The sequence below is a fragment of the Haliotis rubra genome, unplaced genomic scaffold (assembly GCF_003918875.1).
Source record: "Haliotis rubra isolate DU_JTF1 unplaced genomic scaffold, ASM391887v1 Scf305, whole genome shotgun sequence".
Taxonomy (NCBI): Eukaryota; Metazoa; Mollusca; class Gastropoda; order Lepetellida; family Haliotidae; genus Haliotis; species Haliotis rubra.
The window spans coordinates 198,586-210,959 of record NW_025766975.1 but is presented as its reverse complement, the minus strand read 5'-3'; the positions used below and the strand labels follow the sequence as shown (position 1 = coordinate 210,959).

General features: G+C 36.0%; 1 protein-coding gene across 1 annotated transcript in view; it reads right to left on the bottom strand.

The window, feature by feature from the left end:
* The window catches only part of LOC124282849 (G protein-coupled receptor kinase 5-like), a 42,827-nt gene extending 32,591 nt beyond the window's left edge, over positions 1-10,236 (bottom strand). Inside the window, exons 1-2 of the mRNA XM_046718882.1 lie at positions 10,080-10,236; positions 1,280-1,375 (exon numbers count right to left, since the gene is read on the bottom strand). Coding sequence (XP_046574838.1) covers positions 1,280-1,375; positions 10,080-10,131 — 148 coding nt within the window. The 5' untranslated portion in view covers positions 10,132-10,236. The remainder of the gene's footprint in view (positions 1-1,279; positions 1,376-10,079) is intronic.
* Between the last annotated feature and the right edge of the window lie 2,138 nt (positions 10,237-12,374).

Below are 12,374 nucleotides of genomic sequence, written 5' to 3'. Positions count from 1 at the left end.
TAAATGAGTGTGTACATATTTGGATGCCTTGGGATGATTTGTATTATCACAAACTTTTAAAACATTCTTACAATAGAGAACATACTGTTTCTGTTTGTAATCTTCCTTCAGAGCCCAACTCATACTAAATGGTAAATACGTTCACACACTCTGTCCCCATCATTGAAATTGAGTCCAGCAGCAACCCACCATAAACCCAGATGGGGAATCCCTTCAATGATAGATATTCTCACTTGGGGAACACTTTCCAAAGCCTTTTTCTTATCATCTGTTTTACACAATTTGACAAAGTATGGACAAAGGATCAAAATCTGCAACATTGCTACTTTGGATTTATGGACGACATATCTCAAAAGAAACATGTAATACAGAGATGACATAGAAACATGCTGTCTCTAAATGGAAACATCTGATCATGGTGATTTACCAACACAGCTGTTCCCTCACAATGCTAATTCTGAAATGTGAATCTACTAAAATAAATAGCATTCATATTGGTGAGATCTGGAATAGCATGAGCGGACTGCCACAAATCACCATCAGCTCCAAGGTCAATGTGACATTCTATTACAGAAAACTTTCAGCATATTCATATAACATTCATTTTATTGAAAATCATATCAGAGGAAAAAGCAATCTTAGCCCAGATTTGGCTCATAGCATCATTTTCAGTTGGCCTTGGTACTTTCTGTGGACTATTATTAGAAATTAAGCTTATTAGGCAGCATTATATAATCTACATTAACTGATAGGGTTCAAGACTACATGAATATCTGAACAATCCAGCCACAATCAGCAAACATTCTACTTCAGATGTGTAAATTATCAAATCTGAATCAGAAACAAAACAATGCCATACATATTTCATTCACTGACATTCTATATTATATGAGCCATATGATCATGACACAGTGAGGAGATGAACCTAATGTGTTTGAAATCTGAGGTAGTCCAACCTGAGATTAGTCACCTCTTACTTCAATTTGGACACCAAAGGCTTAAATATAATACCCAATTATATGTTCAGGATTATTTACTCATAAATGTTTTGCAAAGTTTGCAAAAAAAACAATTGATTATTATCAACGGTCAATGATACTATCCGGTGATGACAAGTGATAATTCCCCAAAGAGCTGAGAGCTGACATTGCCTACAATGCTCATGTTATACAATCATGGTATGAAGCTTTCCTTCATGTACAAGCTTTCGATCTGGGAGATAAATTCTGATAGATATCCTGCATCAGTCGTCATTGATATCATCCATGCTGATACTTACGTATTTTTGTCTTCATATCCATGCATTGTGATATATGGGGGAATCTCAGTATCTGCTTCCATTTCTTACTTTTTCCTTTTCTTTTGCCGCCACCGCCTGTAAAGAGAGACATTTTCAATAAACCACTGTCCTATCCACAATACATGCCATATATTGAGCATAAAACATCAGTGTGCAAAATAGTTTCCAAATTTTGATGTCGGGCTTGCTATGCCTGAAGGTTACTAGCCCGCAAAATAATTCACTAGCCCAAAATCTGAAAGTAAAAAACTAAGCAAATGATTACAAAATGGTAAAATACCATCAAAACAAATAAGAAAACACATGTCTGAATTCTGAAATATTTTGTTTATGCTCAAAAAACTTAAATAAGTCATCATTAAGCTGCTAATATGATGAACATTTTTATCAGGCCATAATCTTGCATGATTTAAAAGTGTATTATAACTCAACGAGTCGGAGAGAGTGATACATAATATTTACAAAATGACCCCACGAAAATTCACTAACCAGTCGTGCCAGTGACTGTGGAGATTTACTGGCCCGACTGGATTTTTACTAGGCTCGGGCTAGCGTGCCAGTGGTTATTTCGCACAGTAAACATCTGTATCACATGCCAACTATACAATGGAGTTGACTAAAAAAAAAGCCTGGGAAAAAGTAATAACCATGACATTTTAAGTCAGCTTATTCTCCACACCAAGTATTCTTGCCTATTTTGACTGAGGTTCTATCAGGGTACTATATGTATTTTAACAAAAAGTACAAATATCAGTATTATTAATATAATGTTTACCAACCATTTTGGGAACAGCAGATGTTGTAATATTAGTCCAGGTGCGTTTAAATGCCATGCTAAATGAGATCAATAATTTCATTACTAAAGTAGCGGCATAAAACTAAACTCACTGACTCATTACTAAAGTAAAAGACCTCAAAAGTAGGTCCAGCTTACAATTTCAATCATACACAGAAGTAATTAATTTATGTAAGGATAAGATACTCTTCAATTTATCATTCATAAGTCTTAAAATATATTCTTTATCAGTCTGTCAACTTGTAGAATTTCAGTCTGTTGTAGGTGTCCTTATAAGCTGTCTCTATACCTGTTAGTAACTATGGTAACAGGTGCTGAGTATTACCATTGTATCACGTTTCAAATACTACTGAACATGCTGAATATTTATCATAATACTGTTTAAATACATGGTTATGTTATTATTATCATGCTATACTTTCGCATTGAAAACATTTACAGAAGTGACATGTCAAATTGAAATTAGCAACTATTTCCTGTCACTGAAAAAGTGAAACTATTTGCGACCAGCTTCCTGTATATAATATGTCAATTATGCATGCGTTATGACCCTTGCAACATCCTACAAAATGGTGAACAACTACAAAGTTGTAAAAAATGTTTAAATTTGGTTGAAGCATATTTTTTGCTATGTTCATAACAAATTACAAATGTAAAAACTGCATGTAATATACAGTGGTATGTATCAAATACTTGAATCATAATTGCAATATATTTTTACTTCTCCTACATGTCATTATTCAATACAAAATAAAGGCCAATATGTATCACTTGTGAGTGATTAAGGTAAAGTTCAATACCTGAATAATACCACCATTTCATCATGATGGTGTTGATAATAGGTTGTTAAAGTATATACCTGAAGTCCAATGGATACTACCATGTAATAGCATGTATTTAAAGTCTTGGTATTTCAACACCAATCAATTGGAATGTTCATCATTAAAGTGTAGTACTAGTATACCATATGCTTTTAAAACGATACATCCTGCATTATTCTTCCCCAGTTCCTGTATACTGGGTAAAAAGGTATATCAAAAGTTTCGCCAATATTTGTATTGGTAACCTAAAATCTACACAGATATTCATTTTCAAATGTTTCCCTTCAAAAGTGATTGAAACAGCAAAAACTTGGAAATGATTTTACTCCCACGCTATTTCCCCTGAATCAGTAGTGATAGCTATGACTACAAAATGTCGGGGATCAAGACCATCCTGAGTAATATTTAGATCAGTATTTAGAAAATAGGATTGGCATGTACGATCAGTGTGTATCACCGTCAAACACTTTAGCTCCCAGTATATTGCAATATGTATACTACAGTACAGCACCATAAATACCTGTCTCACAATATATCTTATATAAAAATATAATCTTTTGGCCAACAACGCCACGTTTTCTTCCTTAGGGACCATTCATAATTTATGGCTAGGGGAATGATGATGATTTTTATTGAGAAGCATGTACGATGTGAATGACCCCCTCTAACATTTATGTACAAAATAAGCAACCCCCCTGCATGTCATGTACAAAATCAATGACCCCCTCCCTTCCCATAATTTCTAAGCATAATTTTAAACATTTTTTTGTACAAAATTGCTGACAAACACTCCCCCAGTACATGTGTACAAAATTGATGACCCCCCTAGCTCCCCAGAACAAAATGGGTGAAAAAAACACCACCACCACCCCCACCCCACCCCAGCCATAAATTATGAACGGTCCCTTAGAACATAGAGTAGAATATGTTTACATGAGGTTTTATAGGAAAGGAACATCTCTAGCAAATCGAAACATAAGATGGCATGATTTGAGAACAAGCAGGACAAATAGCATCAGAAACTAAGGTAACCTATCACTGAATTCAGAAAAATAAAAAAATAAGTGATACAGGTGTTAAGTGCATAACAAAACATAATATATTTAAGGTGAGCTTGTTACTCTTTTCTTTAATTATGAGATTACCAGCTTTATGTTTCAGGTTTATAATGTACTTTGAAAAGGTATCAAACACTAAAGATAATAAAGTATCTCAAAACTGTAAACACTGAAACAATAGAATAATAGCATTTTTACCATGACTGAATTTACAACATAACCATTCAGGAGGTTAAGGTTTTATAAGGGTTTTTGTACAACATTATTCAGGCTATATCTTTGCTGAGGACACCAAGAACATCTCAATTAATCAGTCTTCAGTGGGGTGAACAACTAGACTGCTCCCCCACCATTATTTTATCTTTCTTGTGATGACATGGTTGTGACACTGTGCGTGCCCAAGGTTGAAAATCAACATAAATTTGAAAGTCTGAGACTAGAGAAATTCTGGAAGGACAAAAGACATTCCCTTGTGGACTTCTATGTTTACCATTTGGAATATGGAAACTCTGCAGATGATAATCTTTGTGGCCTTGTGACAATACAAATGAATTTTGTAACTCTATAATGAGGTCACATCTCAAAGCTTCAATATCACATTTACATTTAATTCACCCAATCATGTTTTATTTCCAGAACATGGGTCCACACTTTGTTCCAGTCACAATCAAAATCTTGCAACATATGACTTCCAACTTAACCATGTTTACTTAATTGATGAATCATTGGTCACAGATACAAACATGGCAAAAGGTCACATGACTTGTACCTGGAAATTAAATTCCTCATTTAAAAATGTTACTAAAAAGTCAAGGACCAAGCAACAATAAGTTTTCTCATGACTATATTATGTTTCGTAATGTAATAGTGAAAGACCATTTGTCAAAATGAAAAGCCACCTTTTACTTTAGCCACAAGTATAAAGCCTGTGTTATAGTAAACAAACATGATGTCCAGTGACAATAGCCCATATTACTAATCATTAGCACTCAATTTCAGTGAAAATGATGGATGATATATGAGGAGTGTGATAAATGCTAGAATAATATGGTATACATAACCAAGTGAAATCTTGATCATGTTAAAACGGGGAGGTTTGACATTTCAATTATCTATTCACGACAAGTGGAAAACTAATTAATTGTTGCTTCAATCTTTAAAAAATACTGCCACTTGGCATTTCAAGTATCTACACCTTCTCAATAAGAGCTGCATAATATAATAATGTATTATTGACCACGTTGGCAATGGCCATAACAAATTATGGACTTCATGGTCTTGGACAGCTGTCCAATGGTTTTAAACCATCAAAAGTCACACCAATATATCAGGATGTAAGACCTTTTGGCGTCACTTCATCATGCTTTTAACTGTCAAACCTCGACAAGTTTCAATATCAGGAAGAAGTACAAGTTTTATGGAAGGACAACTTCTTAATTGCATATGCTGCAACATTTCAATGTAGATAACACAATTTTTTAATGATGTTAACCCTGTTTTCGAAGCTTGTGATCACTTGTTTGATAAGCATGTTAGCATCTACACCTAAACATCATTTCTATTGCAACAAAGAAACTCCCAAACTATAAAATGTGTTCTCCCTCATCATACCAGCTTCTAAATGCCACTTAAAAAGTTAAAATTCTGCATAATGTACAATGACTTACTTCTACAAACCTACCCAGTGTTCACGTTAACGCATAATCCTGCATGTTTCACGCAAATAAATCAACATTTCATGCACAATATTTTCTACCTGTGTGTTCTACAGTTCTACACAAAAAAAAGATTTTGTGTTCTGGGAACAGGTAACCGAAAAACCGTATTATCCCCAAGGAAAAAAAAACAAATAAAATAAAGTTTCTCTCAGCTAATTTGACTTACAAATGATGAAAAAATGTTCTAAAATGCCAGGAAATGATGTCTAAACTTCAAAATTTTACATGGGGACTCCAGACCCCCTCTAGAGTCCATGCCACTTCCCAGGACACGCAAGATTCTAGGGGCTGTGCGTTTTAGTAACGCAAAGCATTTTTTATACAGCGAACACTGCCTACCATCATAGTGTTGTGGCTGTCCTATAACACTGCAGATACTGAGATAGTTATCAACTAACATGTTATGTACAAAAATATTTCAAAGATGCTCTACACAATGAGTGAGTGACTCTCATGATTCAGCTAACCTTACACATGACAATAAGCAATGCCCTATCATCACGACAGTGGTTCTACCGGACAACCAGAGATTTGCTTATTACACCTAATCATCAGCAATTACTAATCTCTCGTCAAATTACACGAAAGTTCACTCAGATCAAAACACATAGATAATAAATGCCAATTTGACATTTTGAGTAATCAAACCTGATGAATAAATTTGGCAATTATCAGTACCCCTCCAGTACTGATGCAAATTATGCATGTCAGCTACAATGGTAACTTCGATGTAGATGAGGGCTCTTGCCTCAGTTCTACTTGCAGTACGAATGTGCCTTCCTGTACACTGGCACACTATACACTAAATATAAACTCTTTGCTCATGTTGTGCTATGGCATCCCATAGATAAACATATTCAGTTATATCATAATAGAAAGTAAATGTCATTGTTGATCATGTTGATACTGTCAAATATTTTCAAAAAATATTTTCTTATGTTCTCATCCACTAGATGTAACTACTTAAGTGTATCAAATAAAGGAGTACTGGGGTGCTTCAGTTTTTCTCTTTAACTACCGGTATTACAATCTAGGGATCCCATTTGCCAGAGTGACATTACAATACGTTGACATGCATTGACACATACTGGAACCTGGGAAACAATAGAAATCTGAAGTTGTTTGTTGTATTATATAATGCCCAACAAGTGGAACCTTTGCAGAGTGAGTGAATTCGGATTTACACCACTTTCAGTAATATTTCAAAAATATCATGACAGGGAACACCAGAAATGGCCTTCACACATTGTACCCATGTGGGGAATCAAACACCAGGTGTTCAGCACGACAGGGGAACACTGTAACCACTAGGCTATCCCACCTCCCTACCTTTGAAGAGGTGCCCATAACAGCAGTGAACTGACAACATCTTCATGCATGAGGAAAGTGTAAGGCATGTAAAGTGGTGGAGATCATAGATAATTACCTTTTTGATAATGCCCATGAGCATAGGTATGGTGCTGATGAAGATCATATAACAAGGATTCAAACTCACTACCATTATCTCCTGTTATGACTAAGCATGCTAAAGGATGCAACACTGTAAATTGTTACACTTTAGACTGGGGATTTAGATCACAGATCCACCCACGCCTCCAGCATACATGGAATATGTGCATTATTTTTTTTCTGAATATGAAATGTCTTTGGAGAAATTATCCTATTGCTAACGGGCAGACAAAGAACTTTGACATAGCATCAAATGGATAATATAAGTACAGAAAGAGAATATGACTTAAAACATAGTAACCAGCTTTTCATTTCAGGAAAGATCCACACTCAAATATGCATACCCTGCACTGCAAAATTCTTATGGCCTTTATTATGACTTGGGAGTTTTTATTCTATAGGAATTTGCATTTTTGTATAAAAAACATGCAATAGCAATTGATAATAACCAGCAGCAAATAACATGCTATAACACTTTCTAAAGCCATTATCATTTAATAACATTTTCATTGCAAAAAGAAAAATTGTTAGATACATTTCGAAGTTATATTTTTTTATTGATATGAACATGTTGAATAGATAAGCTTGGGACATCAATAAATGGAGCTTCATAATAATGACGACAATACAGTGTCTGGTAAATAATTCAAGGGAATTACTTTTATAAGATCAATGTATAGAAATGTATGTACAATAACATACGTTTCCAATTGTGAAAGAACATTTACAAACCGATATCCAGATATATATTACGTAAGGTAGCCTGGTACCGACAGTATGTGAAGGTTGGATGAACAGTTATCTTTTGAAATTGTTTCCCTGTACATCATATAGTCCAAATATGAAAAATGTATGGTGTACAGATCCTATGTCATAATCTTTCTGCTAAATGTTGAACACCTCTGTGATCCTAAAACTCATACTATAGCAGCTGAACTCACAAACATTATGCATGTGTTACTAGGCTAAAAACAGTCACTGAAACGCTATAGAAAATACATGTTTGATACGCACATCAAACAAATCACCATTTCTTGTTTCACATTAACACTGATGTATACTTTATTGCATTTATTACTTGTTATTTTGGCCAGCAGTTTTGTTAACTTTGTGCACAATATGCTTGACGTCCCTAGGTAACTCTCATGCTTGTGGTGCCATACATATATGGTGCAGATAACTGGTGCTAAACACATCCACCAGTTGTTTGACATTGTTGCAGAACCTTCAGATAGAATGATTGCACGTGTCAGGGTGTCTAACATGTCCTTAAAAGATAATGCAAGAACAGCTACACAGAGCTGTTTGCCAAAACATCGCTTCTTACCTATATAATTTTCTGTAGATTCTTGAGTTTTCATAAAACTATTACAAGCCGAGCTTGCTCACCTAAAGATAACCTTACTCAAACTTGGGCTTCTTTCTGTCTAACGACTGAAGTCTAAGACAGTAAAGCACCAAAGGCTAAAACACTAACAGACTAGTTCACCCGTGAAACAATGGTCTTAAATCATAACCAAGATTTCAACAAGATGTATTGACCATAGTCAAGGCAATGACAAAGTAGACATATATTAAGATAATGAACCAAAACATGGTTGGAAATGTCACATTATGACAATAAATAATGGTTAACAAGAATGGTTGTATTAAAACACAAGGAAGCAAAATCAGAGCTACTTTATCAATCTCAAAACCATCAGGTTATAGTTGCTAAGAGTCTGATGGACACTGCGCAACAAGCAGTTTGTACATTAGTTCACTGAACAACTCATGCCCAGACAAAAGACTATGATCAAGTATATCTTTTGGTCTTAAAAAGAATGTGTCTATGTGATGACATTTAAATTTATATAGTGTTGTGCATAGTAAAACAATGCTTTTGGCAAGCCAAAACCAAGCATGGACCAGATAAACCTGTGATGGATATTATGAGCAACTATCCAATGGTCCTAATCCAACCTAGAGTCCCTTGATGTAACACTTCTGACACATTCCCAAATAAAGACAGAAACTCTGACAGATATTGTTGAGAGACAAAATAGGTTGTTTGTTTCTGCTATATGACTGTGACATTTTGGCAGGGCCACAAATGGCAAACATATCCATAACAAAACAATTCTAGAGAGAAGGGCTGCTTTTTAAAAATATAATCTACTTAAGTTCAGAAAGTCTTGATAAGTATGAACCTAACTGGACTCTGTTCTAACTCAATGATTGAAATGGAGGATGATTCAGTTACCAAATACATGTTGTTAGAGAATCATAGGGTCTTATTGGTGAAAAGGTTCTTCAAAGGCCAAGAAAATAACGACTAAAGGGTTATCCACGAGAAAGACATTAAAAAAGGATCTACTTTATTGAATGACAATATTAGACTGTCATACATAACACAAATGCACATGCCTTCTAATTCATTTAACAAATCAATTGAGACGACAGTGTGTGATGGGCACATTTTGACCTCATTTTCTATCACTGCTAATGTAAAGCGTAAGCATACTGAACGGTCATTTCGTCTGTTTATCTACTGTTTCTCTCCACAACAATTTCCGTTTATAATGAAACATACACCATCGGGAGATATCCTAGTTTTGGGTAACGTGAGTCGTACAATTGCAAATCTGCGAAAATTGGCCCCTCTACGACTAATGCTGTCATGTGTCACTGCTGTCGGATCACCGACCGGTTGTCAATGCAAATAATCTCATTCATAGCACTTACAAAATCACCGCTGAATAAATGAGTTTCGACTCCGGGACAAAATTAGTTCGATCAAGCACATGCTTAATGTTTCATACCGATTAAAATCGCATCTTATGGATCCAGACAATGCAATTTTCTAAGCGCTGAGCGATTCTGCATCGAGTCGTCAGGTTGAAATGTAAACACACTGTGATCTATTGCGGTCGACATTGCCAGCATAATCAGGCTTACCTTCTCTCGCTTTCAAATATACTGTATTGGCAACAATATTTTCTAGTTCCATCTGTCTTGCGAGATAACAGAGGGCTCCAAAAAGGGTCCAAGATCGACCCTTATCGAGTCCGTCACTCGCTCCAACCGCTTGGGTGTGGTGGGGAACCAACAAAGATGGCTGCTTTCATCAAGATCGGAATTAAAGCGAGGCGGCTTTCTGATTGGTTAAAAATCCCAATCTGTAGTCTGCTTCCATTTGTTTCATTAACGTGAGAAGAGAATGCCAAAGTTAGAGTAGACATACCCAGGTTGTAATTTTTGACACTTTTCAGTGAGGTAATTTATTATCAGAACATTTCCATAATTCTTGTATGTGTGAATATGATTAATTCAGAGTAGTATTTTCTGTTTACCACCACTGCTGTGCACCAAATGTCTACGACATTACACTTCAGTTCTGAAAGTACTATTCCGCAGAACTAAAACGTGATCAAGGATTCAATGCACACCCATGGTTGAATAACCATGTGGTATGAATATCTGATTATGTACAGAGGTCTGTATCGCTGTATAGCAATAAGAAAAAGAAGTGATTCTTTTACCGGCTATTCCAAAACCGAGGTCGACCTGGGACTCCATAGAGAGAGATAGAGTGAGTGAGAGAGTGAGTGAGTATAGTTTTACGCCGCCTTTAGCAATATTCCAGCAATATCACGGCGGGGGGACACAAGACTAAATGACTGACTGAGTTTAGTTTTACGCCGCTTTTAGCAATATTCCAGCAATATCACGGCGTGGAACACAAGAAAAGGGCTCCACACATTGTATCCATGTGGGGAATCGAACCCGGGTCTTCGGCGTGACGAGCCAACGCTTTAACCACTAGGCTACCCCACCGCCAGAGAGATAGAGATAAACTTTATTTTCAAATAAATTTATGTATATATATACACATATATACACACACAAATGTCAAGCTAACCACAATATAGTGATGAATCATAATCAAAGTACATAATATAATAATCACTCGTGCCACATTATTGATTTCACTATTACAATTTTGGAGGAAGATTTAGAAGTTTTATGCTGTATGGGACAAATGACCTTTGACTATTAGTTTGGTAACACATGGTTTTGAAACGGCGGACGGCGTATTCACCCGTGAAGACGCAGGATAACAGTCCCTGCTTACAGTCCGTTTGTGACAAAATGATACCGATGAATTGCAATCTAACACAAAAACAAATAGACATAAAATAATCAAACCAACGCGGAGTGCAATAAAAACAACAGACCAACTCTAGAAAAAATTGCATAATTTGTGTCACAAAAATATAAAAAGTTGTTTAAGAAACTGTCATCATTTATTTGTGCATTTTCCCAGTTTGTTACAAGGGCGCATTGGCAACTAAAGGAACAGCGCGAAAAGCGAGATGCACGTGCGTTAACGGGTTCTCAACAAATGTTTGAGTTGGCGAGATGACACGTACCCCAGCTGCACAGGCAGTGCGCTGTATGTACTTAGTAACTGCATACTTGGGTCACCCCCCTGTCATTTTCATCCTTGAAGAAATCATAGACTTTGTAAATTATAGACTTTCATTTTCCCTCACTTTGTCAATCAGCAGTAATCACATGTCTCTGACGTCACTAATGCACGTGCATCTCGTTTTTGGCGCTGTTCCTTTAGTTGCCAATGCGCCCTTGTAACAAACTTGGAAAACGCACAAATAAATGGTGACAGTTTCTTAAACAACTTTTCTTATCCAATTTTTTTTCTAGAGTTCCTCTGTTGTTTTTATTGCACTCTGCGTTGGTTTTATTCTTTTATAGCTCTTTGTTTTTGTGTTAGATTGCAATTCATCGGTATCATTTTGTCTCAAACGGACTGTAATTGTGGCAAGAGGCAACTATAAGAGGATGGGGCGATCAGGCTCGCTGACTTGGATGATGCATGTCATCGTTTGGCAAATGTGTAGAGCGATGCTCACGATATTAATCACTGGAGTGTCTCGTCCGGACTCGATTATCTACAGACCGCCGACATATAGCTGGAGTGCCACGTTAAACAACAAACAATCATAATAGTGTAAGGGAATGTTTTGATGGATGGTGTTACCCCCCTGCGAATTCTTTTGCGGGAGGGTTCACGTCTTGCTGTACTGGCTTTTGATCTGTAGTTGACAGGTAATAATAACAACTTATTTGAATTATTTGATTGGCATTCTAGTATATTCAGTAAATAAGAAAACCCACAGCTTAATGGATAATACCTGTTTCGGAAGAAAAAACATTGTTTGTTGCTTAACG